Source organism: Electrophorus electricus, chromosome 12, assembly GCF_013358815.1.
Source record: "Electrophorus electricus isolate fEleEle1 chromosome 12, fEleEle1.pri, whole genome shotgun sequence".
Taxonomy (NCBI): domain Eukaryota; kingdom Metazoa; phylum Chordata; class Actinopteri; order Gymnotiformes; family Gymnotidae; genus Electrophorus; species Electrophorus electricus.
Genome location: NC_049546.1, coordinates 15060956 through 15084792, shown reverse-complemented (window position 1 = coordinate 15084792; position 23837 = coordinate 15060956). Strand labels below are relative to the sequence as shown.

The following is a 23837-nucleotide window of genomic DNA, read 5'->3' as shown; positions in this document are numbered from 1 at the left end:
ATGTCCCTGAGAGTTTTCCAACCCATCCTCTATTATCTTACTGTGAGACTTGACTTCAGGGGGTTCTGTTTCTGTGTTGCTGGAGTGGCCTATATGTTCCCTGTGTCCTGTGCCAAGCATGACAGCTGAGGAGCAGGGGAAATGTCCCTTCTCCTGTCTCTGGGCACTCCACACTTTGCCAAAGCAGCAGGCTCCTCTCTGGCCTCTCAGGGTCTGCAGTCTTGGGGGCACACATGCCTCGCATTACTAGCGTCCTCTTCCTGTGAAACAATCCGTGTGTAGGGAAAGTACCAATGCAAGGGCAGGGCAACAAAAGTGAACATCATTTCACAGCCGTTCAGGATAAGACTTTTAATTGGACTTCGGCTCACATAAATAACAATAATTCTCATATATATGAGAATATTAATATTAGACAGTTTTATATAATATATATTTCCCCCTATGATTTACATTCTTTTCTTTCTAAAATTAATAGATTTATTGAAACAGAAGCATTATGATGAATGCACTAGTGTCTGATCATCTAATAAAGACGGGTTGTAATAATTTTTTTCTTTACTTGAGATGTAAAAAATATTCACTGAACAATGGAAATGTAAATAATTCATTAGTCTGTTATATTAAGCGTAGAGAAATGCACAAAAAATTGTAAACCTGATGTGCAGTATCACAGATCTATCAGTGACATCAATGCTGGACATTCTCCATGAACATGTCTTGTATAAAACAGCACAGAGCACTGGAGGAAGTGGTCCCAGCTGGGTCCGAATGGAATTCTAGGTCCCTGTGAAGCGCACTTGACCAAACGGATTGAACCTGTTAAACTCAGAGGTCAACAACTGTCACCCAGAGGTCAACAACCCTCACCAAGACTGAGTCATTTTGAAAAAGCATTGCTTTTAATTCTCTCACACCTAATGGCTCTGGAAATGTTACTCTGTTGTGTTTACTGAGAAAGTCAAATACGTTCACACAGATTTTTCGGCCATGTTAAAGATCGTAATGTTCAAAATGGACTGGTCTGTTGCTTTCCAAAGTGTATAATCCACCATTCCATCTTTATTTTTCAGCTGGCATTATTATAATATGATATGTAGGTCAGCTGAAAGCTGGCTGAGCCCTTCAAAAAAAAAAAAAAAAAAAATTATATTATATGAGAGAGAGAGGGAGAGAGGGAGAGAGAGAGAGAGAGAGAGAGAGAGAGAGAGAACGTGAGAGACTAGGTTTGGAATACAGAAGTGGGCTCTAGGCATTCTTGTGACAATGGAGACTAACAACTTTCCATTTCCACAGGTTTCTACATCAGCATCCTCTGTGTCTTTCTGATATGAGTGACACCTCACAGAAACTGCTCTTCACAAGAAAGCAGCCCCCTGACATAACCTTGCTGAACCTTGATGGACTGAAAAGGTCTTTGTCATAGTTGTGCTGGTCCAATCATTCGGAAGCATGGTTTGGGGTTTCAGTACAAAAGAAAAAGCTTAAAAGAGCAGGGAAATGGCGCATATTTGGCCAAGGGGACACAGGATCAGAAAGTGAAGGGGAGAGACGCCAGTGACGGGTCTGGAGCTGCAGCAGGACAGTGCCCTCAGCAGCACGGCTGCTCTCCGGCCTGGACAGTGTTCAGAAGGATGCACACTTCTGCTCCACGAAGGACGTCAAGTGTAATGAACTATTGCAAATATACGTCGTCTTGCTACACAACCCTTTGTTTGTCTTCTTCTCGCCACTTTAGTACAAGTGATTGTCTACATCACGCCTGCTGATTCCTCCCTGAACATACTGAGGAAGAACATACATGAGGCATGAACTCAAGACAGGAATGAAATAAATAAATCAGGGCAGTTGAGGTTTTAGAGAAAATAACACTGCCACATTCGTTTTGTATGATTTTCAGAAAGTGAATCACAAAATGTTAAAAACCATGATGTGAAAACATAGCATTCTATTGATCTGCTGAGTTACGAGTATCGCAATAATCTGAACCTCCTTTCATCTGGTTCAAATGAATCCAAAACTGAAAAAGTGCACAATGTGTTCTAAAATAGTCCTTTAAAGATTTCCGCTCACCTACAATGCCCTTATGAATCGGCATGAGTGTGAATGGCAAGAAAACATCCATAGATGGGGTCTGTTTTCCAGTAAAAATACTACATGGATCAGTATAGATACAAGTCAAAAATCACCAGTGAGACCATCATGCTTTTCACAAAAACAAAACCTGAAACCAATAGAGTGGGAACAAATCACAGAGGAAATACATACCATGCTATAAATGCCTAGACAAAATGCAAAAAAAATAAAATAAAGGATCACCTTGTTCTCCCTGAATAGGAAAAAGTAGCTTCATCAGATAGTAAATGTTAACCTCAGTAGAAACACCATATCCTTTTTTCTATAGAAGATAAATCCACTATATTCTATCCAAAGGATGTCCCGCCCTGTTCTGAATCAAGTCTTTTTATACCCAAGGGCACTATGTTTAATCTAGAAAGTGCTTTTATGGATACAATAAAAAAAAATCATCATAAATAATTTACATGTTTAAATCCCCTCTCAACTGCTGTCAACAGGGATCTCATAACCCATGACTACTAGTCACCAAGCTCAAATGTCTGCAACTACAATCTTAAAGCCAACTAAGCACATTCTTCAAGCCAAGCTCCACCTATCGCATCCTATCGAACAAAAATGAGAGCCAGCAGTAGGTCTGAATAGAGGGAGAGGAGGTGGAGGGAGGAAGAAAGAGACTGCCAGCCCCCAGCTGCAGAGTGTTCCAGGGGAGTGTTTGTCTATGTTGATGTGTAGGAGGGGTTTTGTGGGGGTGACATTTTAGTTGCAGCCCTTCAAAGTGGAGCCATATGGAGATTCCTGCTGCCGGCACCCGACTTCCTGCTGCTCGGGGCAGTCCACGAAGTCGGGCACGGGCAGGCCGGAGAGGATCATCACCGACTTGTTCCAGATCATGAAGGTGGGGGCCACGGGCAGCAGGAAGGAGACGTCAAACGTGTGCAGGTGCTGTGAGCTCATGGCATCGTAGAAAGACAGTGCGTTGTTGTCGTAGTCCAGCAGCACACCCAGACGACGCAGCTGCAGCGACGCCTCCACCAGCACCTCCTTGCCATTGTGCCGCGCCAGGAAGTTGCTGTTGCAACGCGAGAACACCCACGACGACGAGTTCTTGCCGTTCCACTCGTTCTTTGGGGCAGACTTGTAAGCAACACCCACTGCATACCTGTGGGAGGGAAACAGTGCTCTGTGCAACACAAAAATAACCAGAAGACTTCTGTACTTGTCTAATAGTTGGGTAGTTGAATTATACTGTAAAAGCTATTCACAAGAAAGTACATCTCTGTGGCTACTTGCAAATACAATAGCACACACAACCGATGTGTGGGTTGAGACTCAGCTGTGGCTGAAATGTGGGTGTGTTATTTACCTGTTACAACCTTTGTATCAGGCTGGGAAAAAGCAAGTGAAGCACTTCCATGCAAATACTAATTCACAACAATATGTAACTTACACAGCTGTTACTAAATGTAACCAAGGCCAGTGTATGTTTAAGGAAGGGGCTGCATGAGCCACGGTCCTGCGCCACTGCTGTCAGCAGTTGGCTCACTACTCACCACGTGGAGGCTCCCAGCAGCACCTCCCAATAATGGCAGCCGCTGTCGATGAAGACGTTGCCAGCGGCGCCATAGGAGCCTGTGCCGCTGAAGCGTTCCGGAGTGTGGCTCTTCTTCAGAGAGCTCTCATCCTTCTCCATGGTCAGGCAGTCATTGGACAGGCGCAGCTTCTTATGGGCCGTCTTCGGGTCTAGCTTGAAAGGCTGGCCTGGGGAGGAGAATTGCGAGGTGAACTCCCCTCTACAGCACCAATGTGAACACCCCCTACAGCATTAATGTGGGAACAGAGACGAAGACTGGGGCAGCAGTTCTCAAAGCTGGTTTTGACCTATGCATCCATGCACACACAGACCAGCTCTGTATGAGTTCAAAATAGCTGCAGCAGAGCAGAAAACAATGAAATATGCAGGATAAGATATACCAGGACCAGGACTAGGAACCACAGGCCTCAAACATACATGTTAAATTTAGAACATGGATTTTCTGTTATTCATGCAAATTTGAAGAATAACAAAACATCACATTCCACACAACTGGAAAAACATTATGACCTGGTTATAATACAGTCATGACCAAAGCACATTAACACAAACTTTGGCATTTACAAACTTTGCTGCTTCAGTTTTTATGGTGGTAATTTGCATTAACTCTAGATTTTGAAGCGTGATCAGATGAATTGCAATTAATTACAAAGTCATTCCTTGCCATGAAAATTAACTTGAATCACAAAAATTACTGCACTCCAGTCACTGCATTTCAGCCCTGCCACAAAATGGCCTGCTAACATCATTTCAGTGATATTCTTGTTAGCTCGTTTCCTCATTAGTTAATGAGGAAAAGACAGCTGATATTACTCTCTGTCATGCTGATTAGATGAGCAGATTGGTTGCTTTAAAAGGGTGGTGGTGCTTCAAGTTTTCTGTTAACCATAGTTACCTCCAAGGAAACACGGGCAGTCATCATTGCATTGCATAAAAAGGGGCTTCACAGCCAAGTTCATTGCTGCTTGTAAGATAGCACCTAAATCAACCATTTATCGAATCATGAAGAACTTCAAGGAGGTTCAAGTGCAGTGAAGAAGGCTTCAGGATGCCCAAGAAAGTCAAGAAAGGGACAAGACCATCTCCTAAAGAGGATGCAGCTATGGGATTGGGTCACCACCAGTGCAGAGCTTGCTCAGGAATGGCAGAAGGCAGGTGAGAGTGCATCTGGAGGATGTTTGGTGTCAAGAAGGTCAGAAAGAAGCCACTTCTCTCCGAAAAAAACATCATGGACAGACCAACATTCTGCAGGAAGTAAAGGGATTAGACTGCACAGGACTGGGGTAAAGTTATGTTCTCTGATGAAGCCCCCTTCAGACTGTTTGGGACATCTGGACAAATGATTGTCCGGAGAAGAAAAGGGGAGCGCTACCATGAGTACTGTATCATACCAACAGTGAGGCATCCTGAGACCATTCATGTGTGGGGTTGCTTCCCACCCAAGGGAGTGGGTTTGCTCAAAATCCTGCCTAAGAACACATGAATAAGGAGTGGTATCAAAACATCCTCTAAAAAGAAGGGTCAACACTGTACATATTAAGTCTTTGCTTAAACTGGATGTATTTGTCAATAAAAAATTTTTAAAAAATGCTTATGACTGTAGCTCACAATACCATATAAACATCTGCCAAAATGATCTAAAAAAACTGAGGCAGTAAACTTTGTGAAAACCAAAATTTGTGTCAGTCTCAAAACTTTTGGCCACAACTGTGGACATTCCTTCATATAATTTTTATATATGAATTTATTTACAGGTGTTAGAGAAACACCTAGTCTTGTGACTGTCCTTGTGCTGTAGTGGTGCATTCCCTGCAGTGAAGAGGAGAAACATTGAAGAGGAGAAACAGTGAGCAAGAGGACGAGGACGAGGATATTCTTCTCTCTTGAGAAGTGTGAGGGGAGCTTAAGGCTGACCAAAAGCCAATTCTCCCATTCCTAAAGTAATGCAAAACAATTCAGCAAAACAATCAGCTGCCCCCACCCATTCCCAAAATGCAGATTCCTGCAGCCACCCGGCTACGTGCTGCTCAGTCAATTCTATTAGCGTGTCCTCATCTTTGAACTGCTTATCATTGAGAATGCAGCTTTGAGGAGTGCCTCTGAGAGGCAGCAGGAGAAAACACATGTGCACACACACACACACAAACACACACACACGCAGACACATATGATGTGCCACTGTATGTGTGAACACAGCGAAACAAGAATTATGGTGCCCATTATGGTGAGTCAACACCTTTAAGACAAAAGGAAGGTGAGAATACGAGTGTGCAGAGCAGCGCGCCCAGCCGCAGTGCACCATGCTGGACAACAGCAGACAATGTGGGCGTGCTCCACTGTAAACCGAGAAAGGGCATAGCGTTGCTATGTCTGGGGGCATACAGCGAGGAAATGCTCATGGCGAAAACATAAGCATTGCTTAAGTCAAAGAAGATTTTCCTTCGCCATTCTGCTCCTACACAAGCAAGACTCCGTGACATTAGAGTATTTTCTATTTTTGCTCCATCTAATCTGACTTCAGTAATTCTGGTGGGCTCTATTCCTGTGGAGGGAGCACTGTGAGTAGGTGGTGGCAAGCATTCAGGAAGCATGCCTGCTTTGTAAGTGAAATCCTGCGGTCACAGCCAGCCATGTAATGGGGACAAGGTTAGTTTTAGCACCTTGGCATTAAGTATTCGACTCACCTATGCATGTTTTCTCTAATTAAGAAACATTAAGTGAATGCTTTAATTGGATTGCAGCTGCCATCAGATGCAAAACCAAACATCTGCTGACAAAACATGATAATTACATTAAGTGGAATGAGATATGATTTTATACATTAAAAGGAAAATACCAACATTTTTTGTGCAGAAAAAGAACTTAGGAAAACCTGTTTTCTCAAAACATGTAACAGAAAGCTACATGCTGTTGTTGATCTCCTCAGCCCTTAGCTTTGTTTTTCAATTCTCTTCTAATTAGACTTAAACATATCAAAATGATCTCTTTTGGCAATCAACTATATAATTCAGATGTGGTAGATCTGAAGTGAAAATCACACTTGCTGACTAACAAAACGGCTTCAAGGTTTTTTACAACTGCTGTAAAATACTGAAACCTTAGAAATGTCACTGACGTGCTAAACATTTTGCTATTTTCAGTATGATCTGTAAAGTTGACTAGTTTATGGGATTGTGAGAATAATGGTGAGTGGGGACAGGGTGAGTATGGGTGTGGGGATGGGGCAAAATGGTGAGTGGTGTGGGGGTGGGGGACACACAAAAAGAATGGGGTTTGGGGGGGCAAGGATGAGTGCAAGTGGGAAAAGGGGTGGGGCAGGGGGGCTGCAGCCTATTCCAGGGACATCCGTGGCATGCTGGATAAGTAAATATTTTTCATGGACCTTTTAACAACAAGTAAACATGGCTACCCTACGGGTGAAGTGCCAAGTGATATTTCTCATATCAGTTTTATATTCAATCAGCAGCCTTGGTGTTGCTGATTAAACAGTGCAAGGGCCAACCTATAAAACACACACACACACACACACACACACACACACACACTATAGATTTTGTAATGTGGTAGTGATAAAGCAGGTGTTGCTACTCTTTGTGATTGTGTTTGGGTTTTGACACCTCATCCTGCTGAGTGGTTGAACACTGGTTGTTAAAAAAAAAAAAAGAAAAAAAAGAAAAAAAAAAAAAAAAAAAAAAAAAAAAAAAGAAAAAAAAAGAAAAAAAAAAAAAAAAAAAAGAAAAAAAAAAAACCTAAATCAGGCTCTATTGAATATAATATCAAGTTAACACTAATTATTTACGTAATGTCCACAATTGAACCACAAATAAACTGAAATTATTCTTTTGCAGTGCACATAGTTGAACAGAAAAACATACCCTGTATATTTTCAGAATGGACCAAAACTGGGACTCATCTGTGGCTTGCACTCTCAAACATAGAAAACATTTTCACAGCATATCTAAAGGCAGCTAGCAGATTTCCTGCCTTTGAGAGTCCCCAGAGCAGACCGCTCTTCATGAAAGAGAGCAGAATGGAGAAGGTAAGCAGATTTCTCCAGTGAGTTTGCTGGAAATGTGATGTGTACTGAGGGTGTACTGGACCTGCACAATGCACCTGTCCTTCTGGTCCTGCCTGCCTTACAGTCCATGGTTTGGCCTCTCTGTGTGACCCCATTACCACATTCGAGCTGCTTGTACCAACCTTTGATTCCAGTAGCACATGCTTGCAAAAAGACTTTCGCCATTTTCCTTTCACAGGCTCGCTGCTCTTAAGGCATGGTGTCATGTTAGCCCTAGCTCTGTCTGTAACGTGTGTGTGGGGTGGGTTTATGGCACTGTAAAGAGAAATGGAGTCAGTGCTGACAGGGAAGCGTGCCACATTTGCACGTGCTACACATGCATGGCTTACTCGGTGGAGGGTGCCACTTCAAAGCCGTAGTTGCCAGCAGCTCTGCTTCTGGCTAATTACAGGTGGGAGATCGTAGCCGCAACACAAGAGAGTAACAGGAAGAGAGTGAGAGAGTGTGTGTGTGTGTGTGTGTGTGTGTGTGTGTGTGTGTGTGAGTGAGTGAGTGAGTGAGTGAGTGAGTGAGTGAGTGAGAAAATGAAAGAGGCTGACTGGGAATAAGAGTTTGAGTGCAAGCTCGTTTTCAGACTCCACTCACTCTCAATCTCTCAATCAAACAGGAAGAGCTTATATAAATGGCTTTAAATAGCAGCCATTGGGGCTGTGTGTGTGTGTGTGTGTGTGTGTGTGAAGCAAGCAACCAAACAAATGAGAAATTTGCACATATTCACATGACACAGGAGGCACAGCTGGGGATAGGCAGGCATGACCAGACAATCGGTCATGCCTGCACCTACTAGGGGGCAGCATTTCTGGCACACACCCATTCTCATGCACCTTCTGAGCTGATGTCTGCTCTGATACCTACAGCAGGACTTTGTTGCTGCACCAATTAATGTATGCCCTTGCCATAAATGCTGCCAGCCAGGAAAACCAGTTGCAATTCAACACATTTTACCCCCTATGCCAATCCAACCTGTGCACTGCATCCAAAATCCCTGGCCAAACGGTGCCATGCTGACTGTCTTTCACCAGGCAGAAAATGAATGGCATGTGTGTGCAGAGGCTCTGGAGCTGATGAGGACTCCAGCACCTGAGTCTTATCTAGATTGCAGGGCTTTACTGCTTGAACAACATTCCAGGTACAACATGGTACCACTGGCTTCATCACAACGCAGCGTGGGTGACGATGCTGCGGTTCATTACAGCTCTCGGAGGGTGCACCCAACTCCCCTACTGATGTAGCGTGCTATGGCAACAGTTCTCACTGAAGCAGAGAATCAGAGGTGCTGACTGAACATGACACTTTTAGGGACAAAAAGGAAGCAAGGTAAAGAAAAAGAAGGATGAACACTGAATATCCTGAGAAGGCATGACAGGAAAGGGAGAGAGAGAATGTATCAGAGAGGGCCAGGACAGAGAAAGAGAAGAGTACCAGTCAGTAGGGGAGAGGGAGAGAGGGAGAGAGAGAGAGAGAGAGCGAGAGAGAGAGAGCGAGAGAGAGAGAGAGAGCGAGAGAGAGAGAGAGAGAGAGAGCGAGAGAGAGAGAGAGAGAGAGGGAGGGAGGGAGGTTCATAGCCACCGAGTTTCTTGGGAGTGATAACTCAGGCAGAGAGAAATGGAGAGGAAGATGGGAGGATGAAGCCTTAACTGCTGCTTCCAGATAGCCTGGATTTCACCCCCCTGAGGGTGGCGTAAAGTCTGTGATACAGTAATCCATTTGACTGGTGTTAGCCAGTGCGCTGCACACAAGTGGTTATAACATGATTGAGATCTGGGCTAGAGAAGCTAATGTGAAGTGTGACAATGTAAGTACCAAGTGTGACCATGCACATGCACACACACACACACACACGCGCACATGCACGCACGCACACGAACTATTAATGATGCCATTATTATTATGCACAGCTGCCATTGATGGCACAGTGATAAAGCAGGCAAAGCAGGCAAGCAAGTGGCTAGTGCATAACAAATTGATTGCATTTCCAGGACTCTTGGGGAGGGTGGGGTGGGGGCTCAATTCCCTATATAGACACGAGATTCAACAAACATTTACTCAAAATGGAGTCAATAGTAAAAGTCACTAGCCTAAAGTTAAAGCTCATGCTAATCTGCATGGGAGGCCAGGTTTAAATTAAGAAACAAATCATCATGAGGACGAGGGGGTGAAAGACAGCCAAGATTTTAATGACAATGCAGCAAATTCTCCTATGGCCACATTGGGTCATTTCTTTCATTGGGTCATTTCTTTCTTTGAACATGGAGCAGTTGCGATAAGCGTCTTCTAATTTTGTTTGTGCATCGATATCCTCCACCAAATGCTGTCCATCTTTCCTTCCTGGCTGCACAAAATTATGACGAATGACAAGCTGCATCAATGCAAGTCATGCGAATTCTGATCTGTCTGTTCAAACTGAGGTGCACTGCTGCGTATGGGATTTCAGTACCACATAATGAAAGTGTCCAAACATGAATTGTGCTTCAATGAAAACAACAAAACACATATGAAGTAAAAAATATTTATGAAGAAAAAGACCTTATTTGAGACACTTTTCCCTGCTGTGTGAATGTAGCCTAAGGCTTGTGTGGGTTAACACTACTGTATTACCTCTTAGCTGCTCATTGGCTAAGATGTTTTGTTCATTGGCTAAGACAGTTTTGCGCCCTGTGGCTGAGGGGTGACTCACTGTTGGTCTTGAGGCGTGCCGGCTCACTATTGCGACTGCCTGCCTGGTTGATGGCCTTGACAAAGAAGATGTAGCGGGTGCCACTCTGTAGGCCGTGCACCGTGTAATGGTTCTGCTTGATGTTGGGCACGATCATCCAACTATCCACTGAGTTATAGAGACCTACAAAAGGGAGGAAGGGAGCGAGACAAAGAGCAAGAGGGAGAGTGATGCAGCATGGGTTACAACAGTAAAATGCAGCATCTCAAACAGCATCTGATCATTCATTCCTAACTCTGAACATTACACTTAGATTCAGTATTTGTAGGTTATGTTCTGGCACATTTAGCAGACATAAAAGATGGACAATCCTGATATTTTGTAGTAGGTAGACACCTTACAATTGTAATCATTTAGCTGGTACACACACACACACACACACACACACACACACACACACACACACACACACAGTATTGCACTTGTAGTGAGTGATATATGCAGCAAGAATTGTGTGTTTCACAGGAAAAAAACAAAAAGATGCCCATCTTTTCTGACAGGGTTATTGCTGTTTAACCTGTGACTGTTTATCACAGATGTATTGTGGATATATGGATCGGTCCCGGTGGGTTTCTGGGATGAGTGCCTCAGGCGAACAGAGCTTTACACACACACACGTACACACACACACGTACACACACTTACTGAGAGGAGTTCTACAATGCATCTCCAGAAAACACACAAAATACAAATACACACCATGGGTGTTCTGGCACTGCGATTCATGTATGTGCTACATAAAAACTTGCCTTCCATTGAATAATCACAATATAGTAGCCAAGGAGACTAGCACGCTCACTTTCAAAGCCATTGAAATTAAATGTGTCAAATTTCTAAACTTAGACCACACAGCTAAGTTTACACAGACACAGCTTGTCATCTGTACAGATACAACAAAGGGGCACCTTGACTCAACCATCATCTCAGCCATCTATCTGAGCAGACTCTTCTGTACAATTTTCCAAAAGAAACAATTGTCAACAATAGTTAACAAATGGTAAACAGTGATACCCGCTGTAAACTTAGCAAAAAAATAACTGAAGAGAATCAGGACAACAGGATAATCAGAGCCAAATGTTCTTTAAGTAAATATATGAACTGATAAACTAAATAAATTAATGAACTGATTAGAAAAATTCACAATTGTTGCTAAAAGTTTATCAACTCTTTTCTTAATGAACACGGAGACACAAACCCAAAAAATTAGAAAATAAAAAATATCCTTCATTGCAAATAACAAATGTATTTGATTACTGGTATTATTGAGTACTATATGTAGTTTTTAATTAATGATAAAATAATATGGATAAAGCATGAGGTTTATATTATTGATATTTCTGTGTGTTGTTTTGAAAAGAGACTTCAAAGAGAAACACGAGAGCGCATGTAGCACTGTAAGGAAAGCCGACAGCACAAACAGTCCTCCCAGAGTCTTTGAGTGTGTGTGTGTGTGTGTGTTTGTGTCTGGGGACAGATAAAAGGGTGAAGTAAAATGAGGCAACATATGAGAACTGCTCCCACCCCTGTCGGTGACTCCAACACTGCCTTTGATGCTGCAACTGTGTGCTTGTATGTGTGTTGTAGTGTGTGTGTGTGTGTGTTCTTGAGTGTGGATATACTTTCATTCGAATCCACATGCACCTAGGCCAGTGTCTATACATGGAAGGGTCATCATGATGTGCTTGCATGCAAATACTTGCATTGTGTTTTTCCACACGCATAAGTGAACAGAGTCAGACCCTGTATCACAAAAAAAGCTTACATCATAGGTGGTGGCAATAGCCCCAATGCCTCCATTCTCTTCCCATTCTCAGCTGCATTCCTCCAAAACCCAGCTTAGCAATATCACTAATACAAAGCAGCAAGTGTTGACAGACTGTGGACAGTGGTGTTGCAGGTATGCCAGGAGAAGGCTCCCTGCAGGCTGCGCTGACTTCGAACAGGTATGATTACTTCATGAGCACAGCAATACACTGACGGTCATCCAGAGACCCTCCTGGAGCACTTCTACAGGGTTTTTCCTTCATCAAAATGAGGCGGAGGTGGTAAAATCCTGATCATGTGTACACACTTGCGTGTGTATCATGCTTTCAAATGACACAAGCAAAAACACAAGCAGCATATGTTAGGAGTTGTAATAATTGTATAATTTTAGAAAATTACAAGTATCAAATTAAAGCTTGTTTAATTTAAAAAGGTAAGTGACCCACTCACTAAATACAAGATAAAAGCAATGTATTAATTTACAGAGTTAAACATCAAAGTTGTTTGAAATGAAATCAAAGATAACATAAGGAGCTGTTTTCATTTATTGTTCACAGATGCCCTCTTGCAATATAGTTGAACGTATAACGCATCTCGTCAGTAAAATGAATTCTTACTTTCCATAGGCATAAGCTTATTTTGAAAAGTAATGGTGATAAGAATGAGGACTGGGTGTTGAATTTAAGATGTCCCTCAAATTCACTCAAAAAAACCCCGCATGTGCTGCGTTTATTATCCTGGTGATGTGTGGTCAAATATAAGAATGAAACATTTCTGATTCTGTTATTAGGAAGATTATACATTTCATTTTATTGACAAACATCTGGTACACGTTTGACATATTACACAAATTAATATTTAATGAAGAAAAGACATGGAGGAAACACACTGATGAATAGCTAATTAATACACTACACTACCCAAAGCTGTTTGAGGCCACAAGAATGAGTGCAATGCTTTTTAGAAAAAAATATCCATCTTGTGCAACACTTGTTAGTGTTTTCCATGAAAAAACCAGTCAGTTTTATTGAAAGCTGGAGGCACGAAATTTATTCTAGTGTAACTGGGCTCTGACAGACCTGCTGCACACAGAGAGATGAATAATTAGCATATGAGAGGAAATGATTTGTGAAGCAGGCTTCTGCTCTACTTCAGACACACAGCCCTGATACATGAAATGTGTCATGTGCCAGAGATTTTTGATGGCATTTCCTTCTACAAGCCTAAATACTGCACATGACTGGATGAAGAGATTAACATTGTAGTTAAATCTTTGGTAATGGTCGTGAATGCTACTCTTCTCAAACATCACTGCACAGTGAACAATTCATTCTCCCCCCCACAAATGTGTCAGCATTAACAAATAACATCTTTGTCTCTGAAAGGACTCCAAGAAGTGTACAATCAGGACTACCAAAACAGAGACACTGTCAGTATTTCCATTAATATTCCTATTGCTATGTCTTACTCATATTTATTATTAGACTAACACATGTTGCAAGGAATGACATCATGGATGTGATGTGCAACACCAGAAATCAGCAGGAAAAAAGGCAGGGAAATGGCACAGTTTATTAAACTTGTTCCAAGCCAATTCCCAGTGCTGATGCAACTCCTACAGTGTTCAGATCTGCAGGGGTTAATTCATCACTGTATATATTCTCTCGTTTTACCAAAGATAGCAGTACAATTGACTCCACTAAAGCACAGTGAAGAGTGGATGACAAGCCACATTCTAAGAGGTCAAAACAAGAAGCATGATTAAACCTAAGGCACGAGTCAGTGCCGAGCTACATGCTGATCTCACTGATTGCTCTAGTGCCGGTGTGATTTAACTGTACACTCCCACCTAAGAATATCTCCCATTTCAGTTCCTTATTTTACCCTGATAACAGACAAGCACACCAGGACTGCTCTTTCTATGTGACCCCTCCACGCATCAAAGTGCTGGTGGAGTCACCCTGCTGTAGCTGGTGCATGCGCTTGACCACACCTCATCCAGCCCTTTACACTCTGCACAGCCTTTCTGGGTGATGCACAAAGGTTTCCCTGGGTTAGGACAGATAAGTCAGGCCTGAGTGGTCCTGTAGACTTAGGCAGTGCCTTTAGGCTGGCTGCATGGGTTAGTGTTCCAGTACGGATCACTAAACAGTGCCAGACATCGCCTTCCCTTCAACGGAGGATGAACCCAAATCAGCAGCAGTACCTGGGTCTTCCCACACCGGGGCCAACCAGACAGCTGGAACGGTGCAGGCCCTTAACAAGGAGCAGGAGGATGCCGTTCCCCACTTACAACTTATTTGTTCGAGGTCTGGCGGAGATGGCTACCTTCAGAGCTCTTTTTAATTAGCCTCCAAGGGGCGTCTTTGTGACTGTGCCAAATGTGTAATTGCATATACAGGAGGTGAACACAAGGACAAGGCACATCTATAGCTATTTTGCATGGCATAAGCTGGGAGTATGACACAGAAGTATTGGAAAGCTTTGTTTTAGTTATATAAATTTTTAAGAGGTGAAGACAAAGAAGGTAATGAGCACAATAGAGCTCTAGTGGTATCAAATTTTTTTTACCAATACAATGTATGTGATTACAACCAATCGGCAAGACAAGCCAGCCTGCGCTGCTCAGTATTTTCGAATTACTTGGTAACTATTCCTCGGAAGCCAATTCAGAATATAATGTACTTGAGAGCATCAAATTAAGTGATACTGCAAAAGCATTCAGCTTAAGAGAATACAATATCTACAAGCATTAAATGCGAAGTGTGAGCTATGAACATGGATATCAGTTTTAACTTGCTTGATGATAAAACAGTCATGGCCTATCTGCAGCAAGGGGCTTCTAACTGGAAGGTATCAGCATAGAAACCAAGCAAAAGCTAAAGAAATGTGAAGGGCTTCTATTTTGGAGTAGGGGAAATGATAACCAGCCCATGACTCAACTTGAGCACTCGCGTTCGCAGAGCAATAGAAAAAGTTATCAGTCTATGAGGAAAGCCTTGCTCTCCATTTCTCCGGCTTTTCGTACATATTCTCTGTGGATGCTGTAGTAGCAGTGGTGGTGCTCCCCGGTTCACAGGCTATCAAAGGCTGTAAGATATCCCGTTTCTGTACCACTGTAACAAGATGACTAAGGCTCATTCCAGCAGAGAGAGAAGGAGGGAGAGGGAAGGAGAGAGAGAGAGAGAGAGAGAGAGAGAGAAAAACAAAAAAGGGGACAGGGGCACAATGTCAGACATAAGACAGAGAGGGAGGCAGTGTGTGTGTTGAGAGAGAGAGAGAAAAAGAGATAAAGAGCCCATGGTGCTGTTCGAGTGCCACTCCAGCACTCTCTTCCTGGTCTAACTGCAGTTATCACTTTCTTTAGCTCACACAGAGCAGCTCCTTCTGCCAAGATCCCAAGCAGATAAAGTGTGAAAATGTCACTGCTTTCATCCCCTCCAGCAGGACCTTGTCTCTTTGCACATTAATGAAAGGTACAGCAGAAGGTCCAGCACGTAGGCGGTTATAAATCTTTTATTGGGAGTCAAGTGCATTTCAGAAGCCGGTAAGGTGAATGTGTCAGCTATTATCCCTCTGGTAAGCAGGCCTTACTTGAAGCTCTGTTACATAATGGCATGCAGACAGAGAAAGTGCTCCACTGGACTCCAACTTACACAAAGCATAATCTTATCCTATACTGCACATTGCTGCCAGTAGTGCCTCACATTTCTAATTTTAGACAGTGACCGCAATACCTGTTCTACTGGTACAGTGCAGATAAAGACAGAGTAGGCGGAGAAAGTACACACAGAAAAGGGTGCGAGGTGCTGTGCGCTAAATGCAGCACTCACTGATGAAGTTGGTCTGGCCCGTGTAGATGGTGTACTGGAGCTCATACGACGTGACACTGAACTCATCCTCAGAGGTCCAGTGTACAGTAATGGTGTCGTGGGAGGCCGTGCACAGCTCTTCTCGTATGGATGGTGGGTTAGGAGCTACAAAGCATCGAGATCAACAGTGAAAATAACCCAAGTAATCATCTCAGTTCAACTAAAGCCACAAGAGACTGAACTTGTGAAGGATTTGTTCAATGGTAGCCCCTCCCTCTTGAGTAACTTGAGTAACTCATGTGCTCATCACTTACCTGTTAGGTAATCTAACCCCTCCAGGATCTTCTTCTCTCGGGAGAAATCGAGGGCAAAATTGTCAAAGGCCTCGTTCAGATTGACATCTGGGATGAGAACTTGCGAGGAGGCGGTGGCCATGGCAACCCTGGCGAGAGAGGGAGAGAGGTATGCAGCGTGGCCGAGAAGTACACACTCACAGGCTCCTCCAGTGTGCTTTATTTAGCATGTGCTTTCATTATGATAGCCATGTTGGGGGACTGTCTGAGAGCACAATTAGAACAACTTACACTACTGACCATAAATTAGTCATGATCAGTGGTGTGTGTGTGTGTGTGTGTGTGTGTGAAGATATGGACAAGTTAAAAAAACAAAAACAAAACAAAAGCAGACAATAGAATCCATGTAGAGCATCATATTTCAAAGTATGAATGCTCTTCTTTCAACAGGGATGACTATGATCCTTATCGAGAACAGGTTACCACGTTCGGACATGCACGTGAGCACTGGATCCCCATGGGGTTTTGAGGGGAGTGGAGCATGACGTTAGATGGCCAATGGTGGCTTCACGCAGGGAAGTGCTGGATGGGCGGGTGGGGGTGGGTGGGGTGGGTAGAGAGTGGCTAATGTTTGAGCATGACCGTGCGTTGGCCTCACCTCTCAGCCACATTCCTGGCTGTCTGGAGGAAGCGAGCGTGGTCGTTCTCCTTCAGACTCTGCTCAGCCTGGGTGATGAGGGCGCTGGAACGCTCCAGGCACTGTCTACAGTTAGCAATCTGTTGAGCTAGCTTACGGAGCTTCATCACCTGCACAGACAAACACATATGTGTACATATACACACACACACACACACACACACACACACACACACACACACACACACACACACACACACACACACACACACACACACAATTCCACTTTCACGTGACAACCCCATGATATTTCTGTCAGGAGCTTAGTGGTAATGTTTGTTCTGACACGTACTATCATATGGTGTTTAAATATTACAGATGACATTTCTTCCAGTGTGTGCACTCTCAGTGCACCAAAATGTCTTGGTGCAGCCTTCAATTAAAAACACACAGACAACCACATATACTGAGCCAGCCACTATTAGCAGTCAAAGGCATTCCAAGCTTCAGAGTAATAATTGGTCATTGTTTTGGTTTTTACCTTACTGATGGTAATGTGTTTTAAAAAGCTCCATACAATGCCAAGTTAATGATGTTTAAAATATCACTTCTTCAAATACCCACAAAAATATTCTTCTCATTACATAAATGGCACCTTTTTATTTATAAATGGTATTATTTGAGATCCATCACACTCCTGTTGAGGCTCTGAGCAGGCAGATAACGTCCTCCTGTTGCATCTCTCCACCTAGACAAACTGCGTCATACATGGTTCTCTTGATGAAACATGAGCCTCATCCAAGTCTGTACAAATGAAGCCTCTTGCTCATTCCCCCTCTCCCTCTAACTGCATCTTTCATAAAAATACACTATGGGAAAAGTGATCAAACAACCCAAGTGCATTCACTGTAAACATACCTCAGATGTGCTTAAATAGGCACTTCTTTATCAAATTTATTTATCTTCTTGCAAAAGAATTGCTGTGTAGGTTGACCAACTTTCCTTTACCCCAGGCAACAAGAAAAATGACAATTAAAGGAGATATGGCATACTGCACAGTGACATTTCAACTGATTTGACTGGTCTAGTGATAAGTCAAGCCTAAAAAGTAGCTTTCCACTACACTGGGCAACAAAAGACTTTCAGTCTAGCACTGTCTCTTTAAGCTCTGTTTTGGCTGGATATGTTCCTGCCAGATAGCTGGGCAATTTGAGTGCCAGCAATAAAACAAACTGGCAAGCATAAAAAGCCATCTTCATTTTCACGGAAAGCTGTGAACTACTCTAAATTCCTGCAAGAGTGGGGTAAATCTTACAGATGTTCGCAGGCTGAGGCGTCTGCGCTACTCTAAGCCCTAGTAAAGCGGCAGTGCTGAGGCCCTCTCACACTACTGTATAACCGAGATGGTGATGAACAGGCTGGGAACATAATCTCCTCAAGCAGACTTTTCATCCTTGCCGAGATCCGGCGTGCGAATGAGTCTCACTAGACGCCTGCACCGGCCAGTGTTGGGGATTAACACATCTGATGGGGCTTTCTGTACGCATCATGTCTCCAGAAACAGTGGCCACTAGCTCAGCCTGCTCTGCCGCTCCCAACTCAGAAAAAGCGGCTGTGTGTGCTGTCAGACTGTGGAAGAGAGCTCGAGTCATGTGCACTTGCAAATGGATTTAGCGAAATTGTATGTCTGGCTTTGTCCAGCTTTCTTATCAGGACAGGAGTTTGCTTTGACTCCCATAAAAGCTTTGTTGTGAGGTATTGCCCTATGGTGTCAACTAGACACATCTTAAATGGGACTGCTGTTAACGAAGAGGGAACGAGAACTCTGGCTTTCTTGTTTCCATTTGTATTGATGGAGATTAACCTTGCTTTTGCCTCCATCTCTTCCCTAATACGCCCCCCCCCCCTTCAAACCATGCCCTTCCACACTCCACCTCTATGTCCCCAGCTTGAGATCTGCTCCAAAGGCAGTGTATGATTACATATTCCAAACCAACATAAAAGTTGCCCATCTATCCTGGCTGTCCCAAAGCAGGCACAAAGGTGCTTTCCGCTCCCTCTAGAGGTACGTGTCACCCAACACCCCACCCACACCCCCAGCCCCAGCCATGGCCCACCCGTTTATTTTGTCATGTGGCTCATTGGCTCATTGGTTTCTGGTGTCAGACTGTAATCAAGCGGCAGGCACAGCGGCATCACCTGCGCTGTCACACAGCTGGTGATGAAGGGTTTGAGAGCGTGCTTGGAACTGTTGGCTCCATGCAGGCCCCACGGTCTGACAGGCTGCAGGGGAATGCGTTCAGCTGGGGCTTTGAAGTCAAAGATGAAACTGAACTCTTCTGACAAGCCTACTGTGCTCACCCCCACCCCTCCCACCTAGTTTTGTAACCATCCTTTTTTTGCAGGTGCTCAACGAGCCATTTTCAGTTTGGGAATACAAAGTATACCAAAGAAAGAAAGAAAGACAGAAAAAGACAGATAGACAGATAGATATGGCAAGTCATTTCAGATGTACGGTGATGTGCTGGAAAGGCATTCAGATGAAGCACCCGTGACCCGTGGCCAGGTCAACCATTCAGCTTGTATCCCTGGACTGCAAACTCAGGGACATGGTGTAGGCTGTGCTACCTTGGACTCCTTGATCTTGACGGCAATGATCTGCTTCCGCTGGCGGATAATCTCCACCAGTTCATCACACTCCTCCACCAGCTTGGCCTCGTGCATGGCCGTATTTACCTGCAGGGAAGACCACAGATAAGCTGCTGCTGGAGAAGTTCAGGTCTACGCGCTTTGCAAACCCAAACTCAATTTGATTTCAAGGAGAGTTGAGGTTTTTTTTTTTTTTATCACAACCACCATTGGCACAAAGCATTTTCACAGATGTCCAAGTCCAAGATCCCAGTGAGTAAGACAAAGACAACAGTACCAAGGAAAAGCTCACCAAGAGCACAAGGAAGAAACCTTAAGAAGAACCAAGACTTTAATGGGAGCCTATCCTCCTCTGGACATCACAACATGAAAAAACCACCACGCAAAATACGCAATAAAGAACACAATACGTTATAAGAAGTAACCACCCAATTGTGTCCACAAATACAAGTAGGTCTGTGGATCATTGTTAAGACACTAATACTGTATAATTATTGTCTGGTCATCACTGTGGGATTCTCCATTTAAGTGACATCCCCTGTAATTACAGGATGCTGTGACTCTCTATCAAAGACTCAAGTCATACCCTCGACCCTTTTCCCCCCTCATCTTTAGCCAAAGCTCATTACTCATGTTAGATCCACTTGAGCTGTGTTAATCACACTCTAACAAACACAAATGCGTGCACACGCACGCACACACATGCGCACGCACGCACACACATGCGCACACACACACACACACACACACACACATTAATTCCATCTAGCTTCAATCCTATTAAGAAAAGGTGACAGTTGAAAAAGATAACAGTCCAAAGGCACAGGCTTGCCTGAGCACAGCAGCTTTGAGGATTTGTCCTGAGTGACAAACTTTTCTACCGAGTCAGGCCTTCAAATGATGACGCAGCGATAAGGATGAAATAAACGGTGATATTTTCAGATGTCTTCCCACCGCTCATGCATTTGCATTCTCTGACAAAGCCCTCTTTCTCCCTGGAACCGAAGAAATCAGTGGGTCCTCAGGATACATTTTAAGGACTCTGTGGAGGCTGTGGCACAGTCAGGGCCAGGCATGGGTGTGCCTCCCCTGTCATGCAGATTCATGCTGACACCTCTAATTTGTGGCACTGCCATCTCCACACTCCTGCTACCAGGCACCTGATTAATGTTTTGGAAGGGACACTTTTGGAGAGATTTATCTCATGGCTGGGTCAGCATGCGTCCCAGATTAACACAGTCTCCTGTCTGAAAAATTCCTACTGCTCTCTCTGAGTATTAACTAAGGAATACATCAATGTCTTCAGGGCTTTAGGGTAATAATGTTGCTGTTTTGAATTATATTCCAACATCACTGTTACTGACATTACCCTAAAACCAGAATGAGCACGAGCCCCTGCTTGCATGCGTTCAGATACTGGCCTGAGAGAAGGGAAGCCCTTGCAGCCTGAGCTGATTGCAGCGTGCTCAGTTAATGGCCTGGCTCATCAAAGCCCGACTCCTCAACTCAGCGAGACTCTGCACCACACTTAATCTGCTGAGCTGCAGGTGCGGGGAGCCGAAGCCTGACGCCACTGCAGCCTAACGCAGGGCATGTGGTGTGCAGATGCCAGAGAGTGAGAGAGTGTGCACGCGTGCGCGTGTGTGTGTGTGTGTGACAAAGACGGACATGGCCCATTTTTTACACTGCTTAAAACAGGGCTTTCGTGCATGCTGACAGTTTGGTTAAGGCCTCCTCTGAGCCCTATGGACATGCTTTTGCTGGGGGGGGGGGGGGGACGATATCTGATTCCAGAGACTCCAAACCTCATGCTTTAGCATCCGTTGAGCTTATTTTCTTTATTCTAGTAAAGAGAAGTCATCGCACTGAGAATGTCATGAGGAGCCCTGCTGACAGACCATAAAGTGTACTTTGGTGTCATGATGTGGTGACATGATGTCACATGACATCATAAACCTTTCAATAGTTTCTCTCATGATTTAGAGATGCACAGCTTAAATCTCTCATTATGACTCATTATCTCATTATTTTGTGGTTGGGGCAAACCTCTAATGAATCTAATTTAAAAGCCTCTTCCATGACACAAACTACCACACACACGAAGACAAATTGTAAAAACTCAACACAATTAACTGGAATTGGAAAAACTTGCAATCACTTTTATTGGTTTTAATAGAACTAGGGATGGAAGAAGACTACACAGTCATAAAGTCTTCATATCTTCATGCCTCTTCATATCTGTCAGAGTGCAATCTTGGCTAAAGCTGTGAAATTCATATATCTCTCATGCATCCCTGACGTGTAGATCCCTGCTTTGCTCTGATGTGCAAAAGTCAGTTTCTCCCAGATGGCTCTGGAGGACAAACAAACAACTATACTTAGTCCCCGAAAACCTCCAGCATATATTATCCATAACCTCTATTAGTTTGGACTATGCCTCATTCAATCTTCAATAATTAACTACACCCTTGAAATAAGTAGGACAAACGTGGATGTGCCTGCAAAAGAAAAACTATTTTTCTAGGGTTTTCTGGCAAGTTGTTCTCACTGACACCCTGAATAGAGTACCTGATTAAAATTTGGAAAACAATTCACAGATTTTAATTTAGGAGCAGTGGTAGCTCAGTGGTAAAGGTACTCAACTAGTAATCAGAAGGTTGCCAGTTCAAGCCCCACCACTGCCAAGTTACCATTGTTGAGTCCTGAGCAATGCCTTTAACCCTCAATTGGTCAAGTTGTATTCAGTCATAAGTCACTTTGGACAAAAGTGTCAGCAAAATGCCTTAGATTTGTTTCCTATAACTACACAAGTCACCCAGTAGACATTAAACAGTATTGTATTAATGTGGTCTTGAGAGTGGCTGCCCTCCGGCACGTCCCCACGCTGCTGCTTTCGAAACACTCCTCCTGGATCATTTTAAGATGCACTGGCCTCTATGATGTTTTATGTGCTCCAAATAACCTCACGGGTTGTCAGGCCTCTAAAGCCTTTTGAATGAAAGGCAGAGGGAGTAGCATGACATTAAGGAAATCTAATGCGCTAGACTACATTCATCTGTATTCACTATTAGTGGGTCCATGATGATATTAGAAAGAAAGCACACCAATAAAATGTTTTTTTTCAACTGCACTTGTCCATGCAAAAACCAATAGGTTGTTTATGTGATGTGGAATAAATAGGCAACAAAACTTAAATCACAAAGAACAATCATATTTCATTGTCAGATGGGAATTAGCTGATAAGTTTTCAATGCATCAAATGCAATGCATCAATGAAGCAAATACATACACTGCACACAAAACTCTATTTGTACAATGGGAGACAAAAAAAAGAGACAAAACAACCTATTTAATACCTGTGAGTAATAACACTCATGTGACTGGCTATGAAACAGAGGCAAACTTCTGCACAATATTTTTACCATTCAGACCTTTTTTTAATATGGCTTTCACACTGCACAACAATATAGGGTTTCATATGTTCATAGTCTTTTGCAAGGTTTGCAAGGTTTTTTACCCCTCCAGTATGTGTAACAATTTTTCAAAACATAGAATAAACAGGCACAAAAAACCCCAAAACATTCAAACATGTTGACAATACCCAAGCAAAATGTGACTGTCTTACGTAAGGGACACACTGTAATCACTGTTCAGACAGCTAAAGACCTCTGGTGCAGCACACACCATCTGTGATGACCACATTCCTAACGGAGGGTCAAAGATCATCAATAAAAAGGCACAGAAATAGGGCCCTACTGTGATGATAATCATCTGAAAACACCATCATCTCCAGCTATCCTCTCTGGCATGCTACATCCTGATCCTATTACTCCAGTACTTTTCAATATATTTAAGGAGAATGAGAGAATAATCACACTACAAAAGAAGTCAAGCTCAGAAAATTAGTTTAAAATAAGCACACAAAATGAGGCTTAAATACAACAGCATATTTAATCACAAATGGAAATGCTGAACTGTCATTAAAGACGATAGAACCCACAGAGAAAGGTGTCTGTGATGTACTCAGACCCAGATGATGAGTAATGCTGGACTCTGCATTTGGGTGAACTCACCTCTACCTGCTGGCAGATCTGGATGAGTTTGGCCATCTGGTTCTCCAGCTCGCTGTTTCTCTTCACCAGATTGGTCAGGTTATTCTCTAGGGTTTGCTGTTGGAAGAAGAAAGACATGGCACTGATATTGGCAAGAGAATGCAGC

The 23837-nt window shown here is 43.4% G+C and overlaps 1 protein-coding gene across 6 annotated transcripts in view; it reads right to left on the bottom strand.

Annotated features, from left to right (window-relative positions):
- Window positions 1-336: 336 nt before the first annotated feature.
- mid2 (midline 2) overlaps window positions 337-23837 on the bottom strand; it is an 84677-nt gene continuing 61176 nt past the window's right edge. For all 6 annotated transcript variants that reach the window (XM_035531943.1, XM_035531947.1, XM_035531948.1 and 3 more), the window contains 8 exons: window positions 23693-23788; window positions 19599-19706; window positions 16992-17140; window positions 16355-16482; window positions 16062-16205; window positions 10426-10587; window positions 3630-3837; window positions 337-3238 (listed from right to left, as the gene is read on the bottom strand). In XM_035531943.1, coding sequence (XP_035387836.1) covers window positions 2836-3238; window positions 3630-3837; window positions 10426-10587; window positions 16062-16205; window positions 16355-16482; window positions 16992-17140; window positions 19599-19706; window positions 23693-23788 — 1398 coding nt within the window. In that variant the 3' untranslated portion in view covers window positions 337-2835. The remainder of the gene's footprint in view (window positions 3239-3629; window positions 3838-10425; window positions 10588-16061; window positions 16206-16354; window positions 16483-16991; window positions 17141-19598; window positions 19707-23692; window positions 23789-23837) is intronic.